Here is a 24,773-nt window from a genome sequence, read left to right as displayed (position 1 = left end):
GAAAATCCAGCCATGCTGTGCCCAGAACTCTGACATACACAATCTGAGACAATTTGTGTTATTTTAAGCCTCAATGTTTGTGGTAATTTGTAATGTAGTAATAGAAAACTAACGCATAGAGGGGATAGATATGTTCAGTACCAGTATAAAATTATACAAGCAGAAAATATCTATGAGTAGAGTTTCAGAGTTCTCTTGCTTCCATTACTTTGCAGACACTAAAAGGCATGGAAATATGCTGTTAAGCTGCCTAACCATGAAGAATGTTCCATCATCTGAGTAGATGTCTAGCTATCCCAGCAGTAAGCAGTCATCCCTATAATGCTTACATTGAGTACTGGAAAGTTCACAGGATAGCCAATGCTTCTGTTTTAACATCCAACTAATCAGACAACTCTAAGATTGCACAGGGGCAATTAGACTAACCAGTGTACCATTGCAATCTCAAAGTGAACAGGTACAATCTTTGCCTTCTCATCACTCCCATACCATCATCTAACATTCCTTCTCTCTTACACATAAGCAATCCAATTGTACTTGTCCTTTCAGTAACTGCATGGAGGATCTTCTGTGCCTTTATTTTATCACAAAACAATTTGGGGGGGTCACCAATCTTCATATATTAACCCCTTGATCTAAAAGCCATAACCACATAGTATTAGAAGAGCTGTCAGCTCACATAGTTACCTCCCTCACCTGAAGGTGGGGCTGGGGAGTGTGATGGATAACTTTATGTGTGAACTTGATTGGGCCATGGGATACCCAGTATCTGATTAAACATTATTTCTGGGTGTGTTTATACGGTGTTTCTAGAACAGATTAGCATTTGAATTGGTGGACTGAGTAAAATAGATGGCTCTCAGTGATGTAGGTGAGCATCATCCAGTTAGTTGAGGGCCTGAATAGAACAAAAAGGTGGAGGAAGATTGCTTTCTGCCTGATTTTTGGGCTGGGACATCGATCTTCTACCCTTGGTGCTCCTGGTTCTCAGACATCAGACTTTAGCTGAGATCTACACCATTGGCTCTCTAACTGTCAGACTTTCAAACTACACCACTGGTTATTTTGGGTCTCCAACTTGCAGACACAGATCATGGGACTTCTCAGGCTCCATAATTGCTTGAGCCAATATACTTTATAATATACAAACATTTTGGCCCATTTCTCTTAATTTATATTTAAAAGTAAAGTGTTAAGAAAGAATACACATTGAAGTATATAGGGGTAAAGGGGAATTTTATCTGCACTTAATCTCAAATGGTTCAAGAAGAAAAATATATATTTATTTTATAATTTTTTCTTAAGTTTGATTACTTTAAAATAAAAAATCAGAAAATAAAGGAAAGAAAAAAGAAAGGCATATACTCCATGTAGAGTATTTTCATCTCCTTTTATTGAAGGAAATAAAACTTGTGCTGCAGAGGCAGTGGTACCTCAGAGCATGACAAGGTAGCCAATGGGGCTGACATGACAAGCCACAATGTTGGCCAGGGATCCTACCATAGTGGCAAGACCAAAACCACAAAGATAGCAGGAGGTAGCAAACATCCCAAACACCCAGTGCAAGCATTTCCATTTGCAGAGAGCTTGGCCATGCATTGTAAAAACAGGATCCCCTCATAGCTGGCAGAATATCAACTCAAGCCACCGATCCATCCAAAACTAATATGTAGTCTCATATTTGGAGATCCTTCCCTGACCCAAAGATTTAAGCCATCAAAAGATCTCACTTAATATTTCAGCTCCTTATCCCAAAGGGAAAAAGAGACTGAGTTCTTAAAATATCACGTAAGTATAGCTGGACAGGTGCTGATGTCCAGCCTTGTTCTAAAAGCAGCTAAAAAAATTTTTTTCCTGACTTTTCACACTGCTCTCACCCAGCATATGCCCTAAGAAACTTCTCAATGTTCTAAACAAGAACAGGATGGGGGCAGCAGCCTAGGGGATGTAGGGAGTCAAAAGCTGCTACATAGCCAAGACCATTTCACAAGAAATAGCATGGGGAACACTACTAGGTCAAGATCCTCCCAAACAGCCACTAGAAGCACACACAAAGGAAAACGTGGTAGCTCTCTCTCCCATATCAGGATCAGCTGTGTCATAGTCATGGTCCAGGAAGTTGAGCCATTTCCATATCCCTGATAGATATCAACCATCACAGCATTCCTCAAGCTGTTGCAATTTTCAAGTACAATAAGGTGTTTGGGCGGTTCAGTCACAGAAAATCGAGCACTAAATAAACCTCAAACAATTACAAATTGATGTTATAAAGCCAAAAATTTATATAGCCAAAAACTGACTGGCTGGGGAGTTGGAGGAGATGGTGTGTGAAGATTCTGCTATGTAGAAATAGGAGTCCAAGGGTTTATTCACATAAGCCCAAATCATAAACCATCCTCATATCCACAAATTGAAAGGAAATTCCGTATTTAGATGGCTATCATATGATTAGTCAGCTGCAGTTCTTTTCAATGCTGGACACGTGGTTTTCAAGGATCAAAGTCTTGATAGCACTAGACCAGGAAATGGGAGGAGCAAGGCAAGGAAGAGAGAGCATCAGGGGTTGGAATTTCTGAAATCAGCATTAATTTCACAGAAGGCTTGGCACACTGAGGCTGGGGTGAGTGTGGTTTTAGTGATTGTTCTTGGTTGCCTCCTTTGCTGCAGCAATCAATGGAGTGAGGCTGGAGAGGGGCTTGGCAATCTTCAGAAACTGATGCTGGAAAAGAAAAAAAGAGCAAAAGACACATGACTATTTACCATTCTTCCTCAGCAACATTACAAGATGTTAAGGGCATCCATGTTTGCACAAGAGGCTACCCAGAGAGCTTCAGATTATCTCCAAATTGAAAGACATCTTTAAAAGACAACAAACCATTTTGGAAAACTGTTTGGCAGTATCTACCTTCAACTAAACACAAACTATCCTAGATCCCAGCAATTCCACTCCTACATATATTTCCAAGAGAAAGATGTTTGTATATCCACCAAAGACACACGGAAGAATGTTCATGGCAGCTTTCTTATAATAGTCATAACTAAAAGAACCCAAATGTTTGAGGGAATGAATAATGTTATACTCATAAAATAAATAAAATTACACAGAAATAAAAAATAATAAGTAATTGATATAGTGATAATAAGATGAATCCCACAAACATTATGCTGAGTGAAAGAATCCAGATACAGGAGAGTTTATATTATATTAGGTAAGACTAAACTATGGTGATAATCAGAATAATAATTACCTCTGGGGGAAGGTACTGACTAATCATGACCCCATGGTATATTGCAATACTGTATTTCAGGAGCATTGATCTCATAATTCATTTGTGCTATCCTTAAATCTAGTAAGGCTAATTAATCCAGTAATGACTTGGTCAACAACTTGGTCCTTTCCCAAATCACTTTCACTAGACTGGACTTTGGGCCATACTCACAACTGTTAAAGACCATTTTGGAGAAAACACCATATAAAAACTGCATCTACATTTTCAGTAACACTGCTATGAAAAACAATTCTTTATGTAACTCAAAGTCTCAAATAAAAATCATTTTTCTTACATGTAGTAGTGAAAAAGTTTTGTGTTTTGAGGATGGGGGATATTTCTTCCATTTGGTAAGAAATAAAGGAACTATCACATTTCCTTTTCTGTCCTGACTACCAGGAAACTGAGAAACAAATTTGATGTTTAAACAAAACTATTTAACTCAAAATATTGGCATATTTGACTATTTATTTATTGCCATCCTTTGGACAGAGATAAAACATAAAGAGGAACTGAGAACAAGACGTTATGATTATTATGAAAGGAATGAAATATCTGGCTAACTCATGCAGATATGAATTCCAACATAACATCTTATGTACTTCTGTTCACAAATGTGTTTGCACAGGAGAAATAGATGTGCGCTTTCGTTTTTTAAGATTCTGCAAGTCATGGTTTTGAATATTTACAATGTACAGTAACAAGTTAAAGAGCAATGTCCTCAGATCACATGTTCTACAACCCTCTGAGTTGAGAAAGCAGCATGATCAAATACCCAAATGGGAGGCTTCAGTTTACTTCTCTATAAAATGAACAAAGTAGACTACATAAACCCTAAAGCCCTTCCAGTTTTAACACTCTCTGAGCCAAAAGAGCAGCGGCCAAGAGCACACAAACTTGAGAGTTCAAAAACACAGGTTAAAGTCCTGGAGTCACCACTTATCAAATACGTAATCATAGAAAAGTTACTAAACACTTGAACCCTCAGTTTCCTCACGTGTAAAAATGAGAATAACAGAAGCTATAACTCTCAGGGTTGTTATAAAGTATATATGAAAAATATACAAAATGCTTAGTGCCTAGAGTGTGGTAAAGATTCAAGATAATGCATTTGTTATTAGTGATATTATCAGATCAGGAAGAAAACTCTAGAGGGCACTAATCTTTCAGTAACTACAATCTGGCTCAGCCAGTGTGGCTCAGTGGTTGAGCACCAACCCATGCACCAAGAGGTCATCGTTCAGTTACCATTCAGGGCACATGCCTGGGTAGCCGGCTCAATCCCCAGTAGGGGCACATTCAGGAGACAGCTATTGATGTTTCTATTTCTATCTCCTCCTCCCTTCCTCTCTCTCTAAAAATAAATAAAAATAATATTTTTAAAAATAAAATACAATATATATTTTTTAAATAACTACAATTTGGTACCTAATTAACATCTTCACCAATCACAGCCTTAACATAGTATTTGCATATTTACCAATGCGTAAGTTTTCCAGAACAAACCTCATGAAAGGCAAAGGGATCCTATTTGTACTGCCTGTTATAAGGGGTTTTCAGTCCCAAAGAATTCTAGAGATTATTGAATTACACTAGGCAGAACCCAGTTCTAATATCTAATATCTAATAGACCAATGCCCTGTAACCAGTAACCCCAGTTACAAAAAAATGCTAAACATGTTCCAGAGGGCAACATTTCAATGAAGGTAAATACTTTAAGCAATTCCATTCAATTTAACAAATTTTTCCTAAATACCTATTCTGAATTAGGTCCTTGGTATAAGAGCAGCCCCAGAGATTAATGAAACGGAGGTTATAATTTTATAGGAAAAACAGAGATGTTCATAACTAACTTTAATGCAGGGCAGTGTGGTAGGTCCTGCTCTACCCTGACTTGCTTAGTTGCTCTTGGTCCTCATAATACAAAAATAACTAACTGTGCATGCCTACAGATTACTCAGTCATAAAGTCTCAAGTGATACTTATTATTAAATTGCCATAGGCAATGTAGTAAAACACACTAGTAATAAGAAATTGTACCTGAAACATAATTGTTAAATACAAATAATGTGGCCTGCTAAATGTAGTTTTTGCAAGCATATGAAGTAATTATGTTGTATATAAAGGATTAAGCAGGTGGTAGTATAAAAGACTTGGTAATCATCCAATTTTAGGCTTTCCCATGCCTGGCAGAATATCATTGCCACCCTTTGAGAAGGTTTCCAATGAAGAAACTGCCGCACTCTATCCCCTAAACTTACGTCCTCTGATATCCTTTACTGAAAATGCATCTTTTGAGCTTATCCCCTAGTAAAATATAACTTATGTAATATGTATATATCAGAGACTTTCTTCTCCCCAAGACTCAAACTCTGCTAGACTAAATCAGGCAGAACAAAACAAGTGCTAAAGAAAGATACAGGCAAAGTTCAGCAGGAGCTCAGAAAGTAGATTTTTAAGCTGAGCCTAGGAGAATGTAGAGTTTTAATAGACTGAAGAAGAGCCTAAGGGAATAACATGAACAAAAGTCCAGGATGAAGATGGTTAGAGACCTAGGAATATAGGTTGAGTATGGAAACTGGTAGGAGAGAAGGCTAATTCTATTATAACCAATACCTCACAGACAAAAATGAAGCAAGAAAGACTTGGTTTAGTGATTCCAAGAATCACGTGCTTCCTTGCATAGACCAGTTACCTGTAACAGCTCTTTAGCCGAACCTCTCTTCTCCACATCCATCTCAAGACAGCGGTTCAGAAAGTCTCGGAAGATAGCTGACAGCTTCTCTGGGTTCTGAAGCTCTGGGGTCCCATTGGTGGCAATGAGGTACAAGGCCTGGCAACACAAATGGAAAATGAACTTAGGTTCCAACTGAGGTTCTCTCTTGTCCCAGACATGCCCTCTAAAAATATGGTTAGCTGCTTTATGCCTCTAGGACACAAAGAGGCAGCTTTGGTATACTGGAAAGAATATGACCTAAGAATCAGGTTTAACATTTAAAAGCCATGTGACCACATGCAAGCCAGTGAACTGCCAACTTCCTCATCTGTAAAATAGGGATTGCTTATCCCACATGTCTGAAAAAATAAAAGAAGATAGTATATTAGAAAGCACTTTGTAAACTTACTAAGTGTGTTACAGACCCAAAGGTTTATTATTATTCTTGATTACAGATCTATAGGGTTTATTATTCATTTAGCCTGATAAGTTAAACATCTACCCATCTACCCATCTGACTTCAGTAATAATTTCTCAGACATCTAAGAGCTTATCTCTCCCAGCAGGAAAGAAATATGAAAAGGAAGTTTTCTGTAAAGCAGCAACCTGTCTTACTGTTGCCTTCCTGGTCCCCTAACATGAAGCATCGCCTGAGAAAGGTTTAAAACAAACAAGTAATACTAAATCTTTTCAAGCACTCAACACTTAAAGTGCTTACAAAGCACTACCTCATTTAATGACCACCATAACTCAGAATAATAGGCAGGACAAGAGTTATCATCCCCATTTCACAGATAAAACCCAGAAACATAAAGTAATATGTCTGGGATCTCACTGTTCACATGCCCTCATGTCCTCTGATTCGGATCCCAGTATTATTTCCATCACACCCTACTGTTCATCACTTTCAAGGTCATTCTGAGATGTGGAAGATGAGTGGTATGTGGATTCAGAGGGCAAGGCTGCGACCAAAGGGTAGTTTCGATTTGGTGTCCTAACCTGCGTTCCAATAAGAAGTATCTAGTTAAGATTAGACGACCACCTATCAACAGTAACAACACAGGGAATTCCTACACTGGATGGGAGGTTGAAACAAATGAAAAGATAAAACCAATCAGAATAACTCACATTTACCCATGACCAAAATTACCAGCCTACTTGCATCTATATTCATGTTCTCTTCTTTCCCTCTCTTATCACAATGGATAAATTGTCCTTGCGCTAATTCAACACGCTTTTATTTAGTACTTGATCGAACTCATCTCATCTACTTAAGGACATCACTCCTACAGATGTCACTTCTCTCTTGTGCATGACCATTTTCTTCCTCTCTACTAGATCATTCCCATCAGTACACAAAGATGCTATAATAATATCATTTAAAAAAAAAACCCTCCCTCAACTCCACTTCAAGATATTATTCAACTTCTTCTTCCACTCTTGTGAATTTACTCTAATTAGGCTTTTGTTCCCATCACTCTACTGATACTAATGACCAAGGTCATCAGTAACTTCAACATTGTCAAATCTACTGTTTACTTCTCAGTCTTATCATATGCAACCTATCAATCACATGTGATACATCCTCCTTGAAACACTTTTTCTCTTGGCCTCCAGGACACGTATTTCTCAGTTACCCTTCTATTAGGAAGGCAACTTCTTGGTCTGTGTTGCTAGTTTCTCCAACCTCAAACTCAAGAATACCCCAGGGCTCAGTACTCAAACCTCACTCTCTAGGTAAATGATCTCATCTATTATCTGGTTCTAATTTTTTAATAAGCCACCTATATACTACCTACTAATAAATTTTTATTTGTAGTCCTGAACTCTCACCCTTGAACTCTGAATTCATATGCCAACTCTACTCAATTTACCTCCACTTGGATGTCTAATAAACATTTCAAATTAACTCATTCAAAACCAAGTACCTGCTCTTCAATCCTCTCAGTAAATGGAAACAATTTTTTCTGCAATTAAGGCCCAAAATCTTATAATCATTGTTGATTCCTCTTTTTCTAATATCCAATTCATCTTGTCAGCTGCATGTTCAAGACATTTCCTGAGTTCACTTTTCACTTCTACTCCTACCACAATATTGTTCAAGCCACCATTCTTAATGATTATAATAGTATCCAACAGTTTGTTTTCCATAAAAGCAGCCAAAATGATTCTTAAAACATAAATCAGATCATGTTTGCCTCAGCTCAAAATCCTCCAGTGGCTTCCAATCTCTTGCAGAATAAAAGCCAGGTACACACAACAGTCACAAGGTCTTACCTGATCTGGCTCCCTGCCAGTTCTGTGACCTCATCTACCATTCTCCACCCTGCTCGCTCACTTCAGGGACACTGACCTTCTTGATTTCCCCTGTATACAACAAGCCTGTTTTCAAATGAAGTCCTCTGCGTACCTGATTCCTGGAAAACTCTTGGGTTAGATTAATCTCATTGCTTCCTCCTTTACTTTCTTCAGGTTTCTGCACAATTAACTTATAAGAGAAGACTTCCTTCTCTGCTCTAAATAATGTAGCACACTTCTGCCCTGGCTGGTTTGGCTCAGCGGTCAGAGTGTCGGCCCGCGGACTGGAGAGTCCTGTGTTTGGTTACTGCTAAGGGCACGTACCTGGGTTGCAGTTTGTCCCCGGCCCTGGTTGGGGTCGTGTGGGTGGCAGCCACTCAATGTGCCTTTCTCACGTTGATGTTTCACTCTCTTCTTTCCTCTCTCCCTCCCACTCTATCTGAAGATGAATGCAAAAATGTCCTCGGGTGAGGAAATTAATTAATTAATTAATTAATTTCTCCCTCTTCCCCCATTACTCTCTTGAACTCTGTACTCTGCCTTTTTTTAAAAATTGATTTTAGAGAGAGGAAGGGGGAGGGAGGGAGGAAGGGAAAGAGAGAGAAAAAAACACTGATATGAGAGAGATACATTGATAGGCTGCCTCCTGCATGTGCCCTGACCAGGGATCAAACCTGCAACTTGGGTATATGCCCGGACTGGGTATCGAACCTGCCACCTTTTTTGGTGCATGAGATGACACTGCAACCAACTGAGCTGCACCAGCCAAGGCTTACTCTGCTTTTTTTTCACAGCACTTACCTTCTGTTACTATATATTGATTTGTTTTACTATCATTAGAATCGGTTTTTACATGTGATAGGAACTCAATCGTTGATTGCTGTAGTAAATGAATGATTGCTAACATACCTTTTCTTTGAGCATTTCTATTTTAAATTCAGCAGTGCCTGGTTTTATCCAAAAAAGAGAGATCCAGATTGAAAGCCGTAGAGAATAGCCTGAATCCCATTTCCTGGGACTAAAGACAACAACCTAAAATTCTTGAAATGGGACTAGCAACACTCACTCTCAGAGGGTTTTCATTGAGGTATGGGGGCTCCCCCTCAATCATTTCGATGGCCATGATGCCCAGGGACCAGATGTCGACCTTGGGCCCATAGGCTTTCCGTGTCACAACCTCTGGTGCCATCCAGTACGGGGTTCCCACCATGGTGCTCCGTTTGCTCTGCTCTGGGGTGATCTGGGCACAGAATCCAAAATCAGCTAGAAGAAGAAAAGAATTTATATTTAGAGTACTCCTTTGCGAGTACTGACTACATGCCTATGCCTAGGTGTCCAGCTCTGTCTCACTCCCACCTGCTGCAATCCCTGCCTCTCCAAAGCTGGAGTCACTTGCTACTTTCATGTCCAGCTCCTAGCCTGTCCCCTGTTCAGTCTTGAAGAGAAGTAGGAGCAGTGTAACAAACATCACTTTTACCATCCTCAAGCCAGGAGGTCTAGCATTAAAGTCCAAGTTGCCTATTTTGGCCCTGATTACTTGCTCCAATTTCTCTTTTGTCTTAAAAACCAGTCCCATATCCCAAAATCTGGGCATGAGTCCCACACTTAAACTCTAATCACCTGCAATCAGGCATGGCCCCACTTTTTCATCAGTTCCTCACCCTGTGCCCAGAACTGAGACTGAGAACAGTCCTCCCATAAGCTGCCCATCCACCCATGACACACCTGTTTGTCTGGACTACTGGTCCTTGCACTTTTACACACAATTTTCTTTGGAATTCATTTAGATTACATTGCAACTATATGTTTATTTAAATTACGAGGACTTTGACAGGAAGGACTATGTCTTCTTACTGATTTTTTTTAATTCCCAGAGGGTCTGGGATATAATAGACATTTAAAAAGTTTGCTGAATGAATGACTAAATGACAAAAATTACACTAAACTCATTTTTGTAATTATATCTTTCATGTAGACTGAGAACTACTTGAAAACAGGCAAAAGCATCCTTGGTGCCCATCAGAAGACCTAACACATAGTGGGCATTCAGTAAATTTTTTTGGCTAAATGTATAAATGAATGGGGAAAAAAAATGACACTCCATATCAGCAGTTCTCAACCTGTGGGTCCCAACCCCTTTGGGGGTCAAACAATCCTTTTACAGGGGTCACCTAAGATATACTGGTAGCAAAATTACAGTTATGAAGTAGCAACAAAAATAATTTTATGGTTGGGGGTCACCACAACATGAGAAATTGTATTAGAGGGTCGCAGCACTAGGAAGGCCGAGAACCACTGCTCTATATAGTGCTGAGTAATACAAAGATCCTGCAATCCCAGGACATAAAGAGACTCTTTGGTGAGTTCTATAGACATTATTATATGAATATCATCCCACAGGAGACAGGGTCCCACAGGGAAGAGAAAGATTATCACTCCTACTCACTTAGCTTCACAGAGCCATCCATTCCCAACAGGATGTTGTCACTCTTGATATCTCTGTGAATGACCTGGTTGGAATGCAGAAACTCCAAAGCCTGCAGGCACTATTGAAGTTGTGTGGAGAGAGGGAGAAAGAAAGGACATATAATATGAAGACTTACAGAAAATCAACTAATCCAACTTCCTAATTCTATGATAAAGAAAGTGAGACCCCAACGAGTAAAAGGACTTGCTCCAAATGAGTGGCATAGATAGGTCTAGATTCAGGTCTTGTCTCCTGGCTAAGCATTCCTTTAACACTCCACGCTGCTTTATACCTTTCTTATACCTTATTATAATATAGCTTATAATAGTTTTCTTTAAATACATGAGTTCCTCCAATATATCTTGATTTTTTTTAATTAATTTATTTTTGTTACAGATGTTTCTCCTTTTTACCCAATTGAAACCCTCCTCCCCATCTCCCCCACCCCACCCTCAGCTTTGTTGTCCATGTCCATCGGTTATGCATACATGCATATAAGTTCTGTGGTTTATCTCTCCCCCCCTCCCTCTTCGGAGGGTTGTCAGTACCCTAACTCCACGTCTCTGGGTCTACCCTGTTCCTCAGACTATTATGTTCATTATAGTCCACAAATAAATGAAATCATGTGATATTTGTCTTTCTCTGCTTGGCTTGTTTTGCTTAGGATAATACTCTCCAGGTTCCTCCGTGTTGTCTCAAAGGATAAGAGATCTTTCTTTCTTTCTTACAGTTGCATAGTACTCCATTGTGTATATGTACCACTGCTTTTTTATCCATTCGTCTACTGATGGACACTTGGGCTGTTTCCAGATCTTAGCTATTGTAAATAGTGCTGCTATGAACGTGGGGGTACATATATTCTTTCTGATTGGTGTTTCAGGCTTCTTAGGGTATATTCCTAGAAGTGGGATCACTGAATCAAATGGCAATTTATCTTGGATTTTTTAAACAAAGCTTTAGATACTTGGCAAAGAACCTGAAGCCCCCTAAAAAACTACTGAGAAAGAATGGGAAAGATTTTGTAATGATAAAACTAGAGTAAAGTGACAAATAAGAGTCATATTTTGAAAAGCAGGTATCTAGAACTGATATTAGAAGGAGAGAAGTTAAGAGGATAATCTTATTTTGGTGAGAAGATAATTTATACTGTTCTGGGTATGCTGAATTGTATTTACCTATAAATATTTGTAGACAGATGTCAAGTAGGCAACTGAACATAGGAGTCTTAAGGTTTTTGTGTGTGTTTTTTTATCCTCACCCGAGGACACTTTTCCATTTTTTATTCAGATAGAGTGGGAGGGAGAGAGAGAGAGAGAAACATCAATGTGAAAGGGACACATCGAGTGGTTGCCACCTGCACGACCCAACCAGGGCCGGAGACAAACTGCAACAGAGATACATGCCCTTAGCGGGAACGGAACCCGGGTCTCTCTGGACCGCAGGCCAACGCTCTAACTGCTGAGCCAAACCAGCCAGGGCAAGTCTTAAGTTCGATACAGAGATCTGAACTTGAGATAAATATTTATGAGTCATTTGTAAAGAGGTGATTTTTTTTTTAAGTTATAGAAATGGTTGGAACTGACAAATGTTATAGAAGATGAGAGAAGAAAAAAAGTACCTTGGAAAATACCTATCCTTAGCAGGCAGCATGAATAACATAGAGAATGAATGGAACAATGAAACTGTCTGGTTCTACCACCACCTGATAAACAAAATCACTCCAGACAATTCACTTACTCTCTCTGGGCTACTGTTTTTCCATCTATAAAATGTGAGGATCAGAAAAGATAACCTCAGGTTTGTTACTAAATCTACTGGGTTAAGTCCAAAACCCAAAGCTAAAATGTTATTTTTTTTCTTCTTAATCCTCACCCAAGGATATGTTTTCCATTGATTTTTAGAGAGAGTGGAAGGCAAGGAGAGTGGTGGGGGGAGAGAGAGACAGAGAGAGAAACATCGACACATGTCCAGAGACACATCAATTGGTTGCCTCCCACATATGCCCCGACCAGGGCCTGGAAGCAAACCTGCAACCCAGGTATACGCTCTTGACTGGGAATCAAACCTGTGACCCTTCTGTGTGCAGGCCGACACACTAACCACTGAACCATGCCAGCCAGGGCCCACCACAAAAATTGTATAAGCTTCTACCAAATGAAAAACAATAGAGATACAAACCAGTTGGAAAATACCATTTAAGTGTTCTCAATTTAATACTTTATTTCTAAAAATATACTAATGACTAAATTAAAAAACAAACCAATACCCAGACATGACTATTCTCTGTAAGAATTGTTTTCCTTATGAGGCTAAAGATCCTGGCCTCTGGATGAAAAAATTATGATCAAAAAGGATGACTTCAAGAAATTGGAACCCTCATGCACTGCTGGCAGAAATATAAAATGGTACAGCCACTTTGGAAAACAGTTTGGCCATTCCTCAAAATGATAAACCTAGAAGTCCCACTCCTAGGCATATGCCCAAGAGAAATTAAAACATACATTGAGCCCTGGCCAGTTTGGCTCAGCGGTTAGAGCGTCGGCCTGCGGTCCGGAGAGACCCAGGTTCGGTTCCCGCTAAGGGCACGTACTTCGGTTGCAGTTTGTCCCCGGCCTTAGTTGGTCGTGCGGGTGGCAGCCACTCGATGTGTCCCTTCACGTCGATGTTTCTCTTTCCCTCTCCCTTCCTCTCTCTCCCTCCCACTCTATCTGTACAAAAAAAAAATGGAAAAAATATCCTCGGGTGAGGATTAAAAAAAAAAAAAAAACATACATTGAGCCCTGGCCAGTGAGGCTCAGTTGCTTAGAACGTTGTCCCATGCACTAAAAGGTCTCGGGTTTGATATCCGGTTGGGGCGTGTACAGGATGTTTCTCTCTCACATCCATGTTTCTCTCTCTCTCCCCCTCGACCTTCCTCTCTCTACAGAATCAGTGAAAAACATCCTCAGGTAAGGATTAAAAATAATAATAATAGCCCTGGCTGGTTTGGCTCAGCAGTTAGAGCATTGGCCCGTGGACCAGAGAGACCTGGGTTCGGTTCCCGCTAAGGGCATGTACCTCGGTTGCAGTTTGTCCCTGGCCCTGGTTGGGTCATGCGGGTGGCAGCCACTTGATGTGTCCCTTTCATGTCTATGTTTCTCTCTCTCTACCTCCCACTTTATCTGAACAAAAAATGAAAAAATGTCCTCTAGTGAGGATAAAAAAAAAATAATAATAATAATAATAGCCCTGGCCGGTTTGGCTCAGCGGTTGGAGCGTCAGCCTGCTGACCAGAGAGTCCTGGGTTCGGTTCCCACTGGGGCACGTACCAAAAAATAAATTTAAAAATTTTTTAATATTAATAATAAAATACACCCAACCAAAAACTTATACATGAATGTTCACAGCATTATTCATGACAGAAAGTGGAAATGACCCAAATGTCCATCAACTGATGAACATATAAATGAATGGAATATGATTTGCTAATAAAAGGTATAAAATAGCCCTGGCCGGTTTGGCTCAGCGGTTAGAGCGTCGGCCTGCGGTCCTGAGAGACCCGGGTTCAGTTCCCGCAAAGGGCATGTACCTTGGTTGCAGTTTGTCCCCGGCCCTGGTTGGGTTGTGAGGGTGGCAGCCACTCGATGTGTCCCTTTCACATCGATGTTTCTCTCTCTCTTCCTCTCTCTTCCTCTCTCCCCCTCCCACTCTATCTGAACAACAACAACAAAAAATGGAAATATGTCCTCGGGTGAGGATAAAAAAAAAAAAGGAATAAAGTACTGCTGTATTCTATAACACAATGAACCTTCAAACTATATGCTAAGTGAGAAAAGCCAATGACAAATAAGCAAATAATACCGTATAATTGCATTTATATCAAACATCAAAAACAAGTAAATCTGCAGAAAGAAATCAGATTAGGGGTTGTATAAGGCTGAGAGTGTCAGGAAGTGGGGTGAGTGGAAAGTGACTGCGAATGGTTATGGAGTTTCTTTTTGGGGTGATAAAACTGATTATGGTGATGATTGTACAACTCAATATTGTACAACTAAAAACAATGAAATTATATTCTTTGAGTGAATGAAAATTCAAAATTCAAAGTAAATTTCTACTGAACGCATATTGCTTTCACACCATCATAAACTCAAAACATCATAAGTGGATCCATCGTAAGTCAGGGGCCGTCTGTACTTTATATGGGTGAATTATATCTCAATAAAACTATTCTTAAAAAGGGGGGTGATCTCTATTAGAACTCAAGAATAACAGTAATGCCACCTATTTATATAACATTTAAAAATTCTCCCAAGTGCTTTTTGATCTATATGGCACCCCTAAGATACAGAAGTGTGAATTTACATTTTAAAGATAAATAATTTGAGGCAAATTGATTTCCTCAAGAACACATGCACGCATTTTGAACCAGTGAAAGTGGGTTCCTGGGGTGAGTGAAAAACATCTTAGATATTACAATGATTTGTGGTTTCCAAAGGGCCACAGTACATAAACAGATATACAATATAGTATATCTGTGGTTTTAAAATTTCATGGGGGCAATGTGATTAGAAAAAATGTCTTCAAAGGCTCTTTGGTAGGAGAAGATAATGGGGAAAAAGTTGAGAAACACTACATTAGTGGTACAGAAAAGAAGTCAGATCTCCTAAGAAATAAGCCTTTGTTAATTCCATTAAGCAATTGTGCTTGTTCTAGATTGCAGGGTTTTTATTGCAAAAGGTGATCATATTTTCTAGGACAGTATTGATTTCACATGATTTTATGTTTCCTAATGTTGATTAAATGTACAACTACACAAATTCATCTGTATGCCCCCAGGTGTTGCATCATCAAACTCCAATCTCGTATTGGATTCATCCCCATAAAACTCTGAACCTAATACAATCTTCTACTTTCTCTTTTCCCAATCCCCAAACTTTTCTCTGGGCTACTGAAAAGCTCCACTCTCATGTCAGCAAAATACCCAATATCTTCAACTCCATCTTCTTGCTTCAATGAAAGTCTGCCTATCCTCTGAGTGCTGCTCATGAAGCCCTTGTGGAGGTTTGTTCCCCTTCTTATACCAGCACATTATAGATCTTAGACATTTGATAGCAATGAGGAGAAAGGAAAATACCTATTTAAGCTTTGCTTTCTATTTCTTTTGCCTGGAAATATTTTACCCCAGATTTTAGCTTTGCTTACTTTTTTAATATCATTCAGATCTTATTCAAATCTATGCAAAGCCTTCCTTGATGACTATCTAAAATAGTACTTCCTGTCACCACTACCTTCTTATTCCGCTTCCTAGGAAACTTCATAACACATGAAGAAAGCAGGAAAGCAGAATAAAAATATGATTAGAACATATATCCACATAAAAGAGAGAAAAGAAAATATTACAAAGTGTTTATAGAAGTTATCTTTAAGGGTTGAAATTATGAGTGACCCAAAATCATATATATTTTGGTACTTTCTAATTTTTCTACAATGGGTATATAATTTTATAATCAGAATAGTTATCTTTTAAAAAAACTCATGGTGCCCTGGCTGGTTTGGCTCAGCGGTTAGAGCGTCGGCCTGCGGTCCTGAGAGACCCGGGTTCGGTTCCCGCTAAGGGCACGTACCTCAGTTGCAGTTTGTCCCCGGCCCTGGTTGGGTTGTGCGGGTGGCAACTACTCGATGTGTCCCTTTCACGTCGATGTTTCTCTCTCTCTCTTTCCCTCCCACTCTATCTGAACAAAATAGCAAAAAAAAAAAAAAAATGTCCTTGGTGAGGATAAAAAAAAAAAATTTAATAAAAAAAACAAAAAACTCATGGTGATAGAAATTTCAAAACTGGTATAATAAAAGAATAATGGGAGAGTCTAACTTCCCATCTAATTTTTCCCACATGCACAGTGCCCAAGCTGAGATCCTATCAGGTGTAGAACTTTGATAGACATGGATGGAGGCCACATCCTGCTTAAGGCTGGTTTGGTCCCTGGGCTTACCTCACGGCAAACAGCTGCAATCTGGCCTTCATCCATGCAGGTTTCCGTCACCACATCTGTCAAAGAGCCTCCAGCCAAGTATTCCATGACAACCCACAGCTCATCTCCCACGAGGTAACTGTAGGAGTACAGATGAAGGGTAAGAAGGAACAGGGTACAATAAGCCACAGCACTGGATTTCAAAGACTAAGCACATATACAGAATGAACCTGCATTTCCATCAACTCTGGAAGAGTCTAGGGTTCTGTTTTCTGGAGAAAAGCAGAATCTGGAGGACAGAATTACTAACTTGATATCTCTTAAAGATTCATCCAGAGAAAACAAAGCAGACTATTTGGTGAAGCCCCAAAGGGCAGAACTAAAGATTACTAGGTTGAAGATTTGAAATATAAAATTATATTTCAGCCCTGGCCAGTTTTGCTCAGTGGTTAGAGCGTTGGCCCATGGACCAAAGAGTTCTGGTTTGATTCTGGTCAAGGGCATATACCTCAGTTGCGGTTCATCCCTTGCCCTAGTTGGGGCCGTGCAGGTGGCAACCAATCGATGTGTCTCTCTCACATCAATGTTTTTCTCTCTCTCTCTCTCTCTCTCTCTCTCTCTCTCTCTCTCTTCCTCCCTCTCTCCTCCCTCCCACTCTGTCTGAAGATAAATGTAAAAGTATCCTCGGGTAAGGATTAAAAAATAAAAATTACATTTCATCACAACACAAAGTAATGCTTCCTAAAATTAGATGTGAGTCCCACACCTCTAGAAGCATCAAAGCAGAGAGCACCCAACCTTGACAAAGGTGGATTTGGAATTCATGTTACCAATATTAGGGAAAGTCACTAAACCTCCTTGACAGTTCTACTAGATCTGAGACCCATGAGACCAAGTACTGGGTCTTGTTCAAGACTCTATCCCCAGTGTCCAGCACAGTAGATGCCAATATTTACTGAAGAAATCAATAAGTAAAATAAAAGGTAACTGTAAATATTAAAAGAAATAATGGTTAGAAAAACTATTTAAAAGCTGTAAAGTGTTATACACATAGTCATGCTGGTAATGATCTCCATTGTGAGTATGTCTGATTCCAGGAATGGACTGAATGCAGCAAAGGCTGCAGAGCTAAAGCCTCTTCTGGTAAGCCAAGGCTGCCGTTCAGTACTATGTCCCAAAAGACATTATAAGTTTGACATGAGTTAGAACCCATAGTTTCACTGACAGATTGGATCACTCAGCCCTGTTGCGTGATAAATAAAAAGATCAATTAGCCAGTCTGGTTAGTATCCTTAGCTGTAGAATAAGACAAATAAAAACAAGGATAGCCCAGAGCCCTACAGACTCTTCTGCTAGCTTCAGACAAAGAAGCTAGACTGAACTGGCTTGAGCTGTGCGGTATGTCACCTATCTTCATTCTGCTACTGAGACTATTGCTGGGTAGATGAGGACACTGTTGGGGAAAAAACAAAGGTCTCAAACAAAGGGTAAGATTTGAGTTTTATTATCTTGACTATGAATCTAGTACTCCTTCCATAAGATTCTATAGTCTTTATCATTAAAAGTCTTGTAGTTTTTCTTTTCCATAGAAAATAAATATGACAAGCCCTGGCCGGTTTGGCTCAGTGGTTAGAGCGTCGGCCTGCGGTCCCGAGAGACCCGGGTTCGGTTCCTGCTAAGGGCACGTACCTCGGTTGCAGTTTGTCCCCGGCCCTGGTTGGTCGTGCGGGTGGCAGCCACTCGATGTGTCCCTTCACGTCGATGTTTCTCACTCTCTCTCCCTTCCTCTCTCTCCCTCCCACTCTGTCTGTGCAAAAAATGGAAAAGTGTCCTCAGGTGAGGATTAAAAAAAAAAAAAAAAGAAAAAAAAGAAAATAAATATGACAAAGTAAGTCTTTCTTTAACAATCTCTTTTGAAAGAGAAGACTATGGGGACTTGGACCAAAAGAGAATGCAGGATTGGTAAAAGGCCCTCCACTGACATGAACCTATTTCCTCTAACATAACAATGCACATTTATGGCCAGCCTCTCAACCAACACATTAAAAGACATCTGTCAACTTGGGACTCACTGGGAGGAAAAATATGGGGATCCAAGAGACTATCTCAGGACACTTACAGAGCAGAGCCCATTTACCTGGGCACAGATCTAAAACAATGCAAGTCTAGATTCAGGTTGTGTTGAACATTTTGTAACTACATACTGTGCCAAGGTGCCTTCAAAAATCACATCTTTAGATAAAGCCTCAGAGCATCACATATTTGGAGAAGAACAAACATGAAGTTCTCCTCTGGAACAACTCACAGAAATCACAGACTCTTGACTGCAATACCTTCACTGCAGGCTCAGCTTAAGGCCACCCACTTCTGTCCTCCCACAGGAGCTCCCAGGTACGTTACTTCTACAGCAGACTAGAAGCTAATTGAGGGCAGGGACTGAGCTTTACTTAATTCTGATTCCACAGGTTAAGCTTCCAGATACACACGAAAAGGCATGATCAGTAAATTTATAAGTCTTCTAATCCTATTCCCAGAACACAAATTCCTTCAAGAGCATGCTCATGCATTTTACTGTTTAGGTACCACCAGTGATGAGGAACTCACTGTTTTATGGGATAGGTCATACCCTGATTGGACAGCTTTCATTTTTCTTTATCCTGGGCCCTTATAGAAATAAATCTGGTACACTTATAGCCTTCAGTAGTTTGTCTAAGCTATATTCCCTATATAAGTCCTTAAAAGAAATGGGAAGGTAATAACTTTCAGAGGATTCTTCAGAGCTGGTCATGATCCACATCACTGACAGTCGTCACCAAAAAGGAGATGGCTTTATTCTCTACAGCTTTCAACATCACGTGTTGGGAAGATCAAAGTCCAACTCCTTGACTCTTTGAAGAAACTGAAGCTTACCAATGTTTTGGATGCAATACAAGAAATCTAGCAGAAATGAAATCAAGTTGGCAACACAATACAAAGAGTAAAGGAATTGAAGTCCAAGACTTAGTCCAATATCACCTCCACCTGTGCTGTCTCTGAAACCCAGGCAAGAATCTCATTTTCTTTGTTCATATATGGGAGAAAAGAACATGATATGACGTTATGCTAGGAATATTCAAATACAAAACCCTCATTTGCTAATTACTAACTTACTGGTCTTGAACTCATTAACTTCTATGAAGCTCAGTTTCTTAGATAATAAACCCTACCTCACAAGTAAAGCATAACACAAATGCTAGCTACAACCACTATTACTATGTTGAAGAACAGAATTCTGATGGACTGAAAAAACAGGCTGAAAAAAATCAAATGGGATTTAATGAGGACATCTAAAAAGTTCTGCATTGCCTTGGCAGGTTTGGCTCAGCAGTTAGAGCATCGGCCTGCAGACAAAAGAGTCACGGGTTTGATTCTGGTCAAGGGCACGTACCCCGGTTGCAGTACGTCCCTGGGGTCATGCGGGTAGCAACCAATCAATGTGTCTCTCTCACGTCGATGTCTCTCTCTCTCTCTCTCCCCCTTCCACTCTGTCTGAAGATAAATGTAAAAATATCCTCGGGTGAGGATGATAAAAAAATAAATAAAAGTTCTACATTACTAGTTTTAGGCAAGCACATGTAAAAAACAAGTAAGGATCAGACATTTTAATTGACTATAAACTAGGGGTCAACAATGAAAATGACCTCCTAAAAATAATAATAATTATAATAATGAATGAAATCATTAGGTTGTATTGAGTTTAGAACAAAGGAGAAGTCCCACTCGCTACATCCTAGTCAAATCTGAAATAAAAATACTGAGTGTCACATTTTACAAGAATACAGAGAAGCTAAAAGTTATTCAGGAGGGTGAACATGATGAGAAAAGATACGGGATGCAGAATGATTTAAGGTCTACATGTTTGACCCAGGCAGACGAACTGAAGGGCTTCCCGGAGGCAGAACAAACAGTTCTACAACCAGCTGTTAGGAGCTACAGAGTGGTAGGGTTGAGCCTAACCCAGAAAGCTTGTGTAGCAGCCAGAGCTGTCCAGCAGTATGCAGGGTCGGAGGCACAGAGCTACGCATCACAGTAAATTCTTAAATGGAGGCCGTTCTGAGCGCTGCTGCTGCCTGCTCCTTTATCAGCTCCACCATCCGTCAGTCCCAAAGGCCCTATGTCTCTGACAGGACCTGTCCATACCTGTCCAAGTAGTTCACAATATTTGGGTTCTTATTTTCCCTCATGACCAGGATCTCATTAATAATCAGCTCTTTCTTCGGCTGCTGCTGAAGGTTCATCTGCTTAATGGCCACCTGAAATCAGAGTACATTCAGTATGCAATTAGAGTCACTCAGCATTTAGAGACCTGTTAAGTGCCAGACCTTAAACACTAAGCAAACAGAGATGAATAAGATATGATCTTACCCTTGAAGACTTCACAATTTATTAGCAAGACCAGTGATACTCAATATGAGGTCTCCAGACCTGCAGTATCAACATCACCTAGAAACTTGTTAGAAATATAAATTTTCAGGTCCTACCCAGATCTACTGAGTAAAAAAACTGTATTTCAATAAACCCTTCAGGAGATTCTGGTGTACACCAAAGTCTGAGGATCACACTTGCTGCTAAATAAAATATTTATATTAGGAAAATATTTTCCAAAATCACAATATAAAAGAGGTATGCTACAATAAAAGTCTATACAAAGTGCTACAGAAACCCATCTGGCAAGGCAGAGAGGCTGCAAAAGGGGGAGATGGCTTTTTGAACTTGGTGTGGAAAGACAAACCACAGTTAAGAGAGAAGAGAAAAGCAGGATAAGATCCCTATACTATCTGCATATAAAAAAAGATCTTGATAAGCTTTTTAACTATTGAAATAAATCAGTTTCCACACAATACAAATATAAGGTATAACATCAGGTTCCAAGGCACTTTTCCATCTTTTCTGTGTCAGGTACTATTCTAAGGTATTCTCGAGTTAATTTCATTTACTCCTCAGAGATACTGAATTCAGAATTACTACTGAGCCTTTTTAACAGATAAGGAAATTGTGATTCGGAGAAGATAGGTAACTTGTATACACAGCTATTTAATTAGCAAAGTCAGGATGAGAACCCTCAAGAGTGATGCCAATTTATCCTGCACACATGACCAGGTTAATCGTGCCCAACAGTACATATCTGATAACACTTTCCCCTGCTAAGAAACACAGATGGTTCCCGTTTGCACGGAGATACTCCTCAGCCCAACACTCAAAGTTCTCCTGATCTGACCCTATCTTACTTCCCACTGTATTTCTCTTTTTGTTGTTGTTAATTCCCACCTGAGGATATTTTTCCCATTGATTTTTAGAGAGAATGGGAGAGAGGGAGTGAGGGGTAGAGAAAGAGAGAGAGAGAAACATTGATGTGAGAAAGATACATTGATCAGCTGCCTCCGGCACATGCTCCAACCAAAGCCAGGAAGCAAACCTGCAACCCAGATACATGCCCTTGACCAGGAATCGAACCCGTGACCCTTTGGTGCATAGGCCAACACTCTAACCACTGAGTCACACCAGCCAGGACCCCAACATTTTTCTCCATATGTTCCATGATCTGAGCCTCTCTTTATTTGGAATATCTTACATATTTTCACACATTCGAAAGCCAAGACAAAAGAAACCTCATTCTCCAAACCCGATATGCTTTTCCCTTCTTTAAAGCCCCATAAGGTCACACTTATACCTCTCTTATAAAACTTACCACATTCTGCCTTGTATGGTGATTAGATAGGAGGTGTGGATGTAGAAAATTCAGAGTTCATTTGAAAGCTCTGAATCCCTGGTGCCCTAACCCTAACCCTAACCTAGAGAGCCTGACACTCAGTGGGTGCTCAACAAATGTATGTGGAAATGAAGAGGGAAAGCAAGAACTTGGTAGGTTGATAAGTACTTTACTTTTAAACCACACAAAGCATCAGCAATAGGCTATTCTACCCCATAGGAGTAGGCTTTAAGTAATTTGCTGAGTGTTTATTCCCTAGAGATATTTTCTCTTTTTCTACTTAATAGACAAGAACATGAATACCTAACGGAACAACTAATTTAGTCTTTCCAGAAGCAGCAAATAGTGTAAAGGATGACTAATTCAAATTTTTATGGAAAAAAACTCTATTATTTCTTCAAGTCAAGTATGGACAGTCTTCTACAGAGATCCAGTTCATCGATGAGAAAATAAATAATTCTTTTAAACATTTTGACCACTTCCATTCCCTATGCCACGTGAAAAAAAAATTGCTCTGGAGTAAGGTCTCCTATCAGGTTAGGCTTCTGGTCTGGTTGCAGCTTTCTATCAACAGTTGATGACCAGCTCTTTCTAAAATCTGAAGGGCAACACATTGATCTAAAGACATCTTACATTAAGTATAGTAAGCCCTTATGACACATGTTAAGATTTGGAGCCAAAGGAGTGCCTTTGGAGTTTCTCAGGCCCTTTTTTCTTTTCTTTTTTTTTTTGTATGTGTGGTACGTGCCCCTAGCGGGAACCAAACCAACACTCAACCACTGAGCCAAACTGGCCAGGGCACTTCAGGCCATCTTGAAGAATAGAAGAGTACTTATGAACCTCACAGAAGTCACTGCTGGCAGCAGAAAGGAAGGACAGAGGCAGACCGAGGATAACATAGAGAGAGTGGAAGGACATCAGGGATCCTTTTTAATAGCTACTGACTATGGCCTTCACCTAATCAGATCCTTCCTATTTAGGCCAGCAAACTGCATTCCTATAACAGAAAAAGAACTGAACTTGAACTCTGAGGACCTAAGCTCTTGAACTGAGTGCATCACTTACTGACCTTGACCAATCACAAGTTCTCTAAGCCTTGCCCTCTTCATCAATACACTGAGGATAATAACACCAACCCTGATTTCCTTCATCACAGGATTGTTTTGAGGACTAAATGAGATAGGGGCCAACGTGTTACTTATAAAAAGAAATTTAAAGAATAAAGGCAACAATGAAAATGCTAATCATAGTAATAACTGCATTTGCTAAGTACCTGGCACAGAGCAGTAGGAATGACAACATCAACAGGAACGACAGCAAAAACCAACCACCCTCCCACCACTACTATTTACTGAAAGTCCACTGTGTACCAGACACTATATTAGGTGCTCTGCTTACATGATCTCAATAAAACCTAACCACCCTGGCAAGTAAAAATCATTTTCTGCATTTTCAGGTAAGGATATCAATGTCCACAGGTCCATATGACTCCAAAGCCTCTTCCAGTCTATTCAATTATATATATTCCCTCTACAAAAATAGGCTTGAAAAATAATTGTTGAATCTTCACCAGAAGATTCCTCAGAGTTAACATGCTAATCTTCCTATAGGTGACTGACAATAACTCTGTTCTTCCCAGCTGGATAGCCCCCAATAAGTACTCACTTACAAAGTCTGAGAGCATCTTGCCAACTCCACTAGAGATTTATCCTCCCTGGGGCAGGAAATGAGGCTTTCCTGACCACACTGCATTAGCCACCCTAATGGACTCGCTTCCATTCATAGTTTTGCAACCACAAGGCAGGCACATAGTGCAGTCGGATTTCTGTTTCCTGTGACCAGCTTCTCACACATGCAGCCTTCAGGTCTTCCAGGAACTTTCCACCATGAGCCTGCCTCCCATTAAGAGCTGCACCCAAGAGGCCAGAAGCATGACAAGGGACCCTAGTGCTTAACATTAGCTCTGCAGTGGCCTCGCAGCCCAGAAAACACAAGTTTAGGTTTTAGAACCAAAAGTTTCTAACCCAGTCCTTCCTAACTGTACATCCCTACAAAAGTTATTTAAACTCCCTGAGCCTGAAATTCCTCATCAACAAAAAGGAAATAATATTACCTACTTCACAGGGTTCTTTTTAGAAACCTCTTTTCTAGATCTCTGCCTGGAGGTTTGGCTCAGCAGTTAGAGCGTCAGCCTGCGGTCCAGAGAGACCCAGGTTCAGTTCCCGCTAAGGGCACGTACCTTGGTTGCAGTTTGTCCCTGGCCCTAGTTGGGTTATGTGGGTGGCAGTCACTTAATGTGTCCCTTTCATGTCGATGTTTTTCTTTC

At 40.0% G+C, this 24,773-nt stretch overlaps 1 protein-coding gene across 2 annotated transcripts in view; it reads right to left on the bottom strand.

Annotated features, from left to right (window-relative positions):
• Positions 1–1,376: 1,376 nt before the first annotated feature.
• The window catches only part of PAK1 (p21 (RAC1) activated kinase 1), a 76,559-nt gene continuing 53,162 nt past the window's right edge, over positions 1,377–24,773 (bottom strand). For both annotated transcript variants that reach the window (XM_036257827.1, XM_036257829.1), the window contains exons 10-15: positions 20,878–20,990; positions 16,720–16,837; positions 10,730–10,829; positions 9,350–9,546; positions 5,965–6,102; positions 1,377–2,719 (exon numbers count right to left, since the gene is read on the bottom strand). In XM_036257827.1, the coding sequence (XP_036113720.1) occupies positions 2,633–2,719; positions 5,965–6,102; positions 9,350–9,546; positions 10,730–10,829; positions 16,720–16,837; positions 20,878–20,990 (753 nt within the window). In that variant the 3' untranslated portion in view covers positions 1,377–2,632. The remainder of the gene's footprint in view (positions 2,720–5,964; positions 6,103–9,349; positions 9,547–10,729; positions 10,830–16,719; positions 16,838–20,877; positions 20,991–24,773) is intronic.

This window comes from Molossus molossus, unplaced genomic scaffold, assembly GCF_014108415.1.
Source record: "Molossus molossus isolate mMolMol1 unplaced genomic scaffold, mMolMol1.p scaffold_m16_p_13, whole genome shotgun sequence".
NCBI classification, from domain to species: Eukaryota; Metazoa; Chordata; class Mammalia; order Chiroptera; family Molossidae; genus Molossus; species Molossus molossus.
Note: the sequence above shows the minus strand (reverse complement) of the source record. Positions and strands in the feature narration are given on the sequence as shown.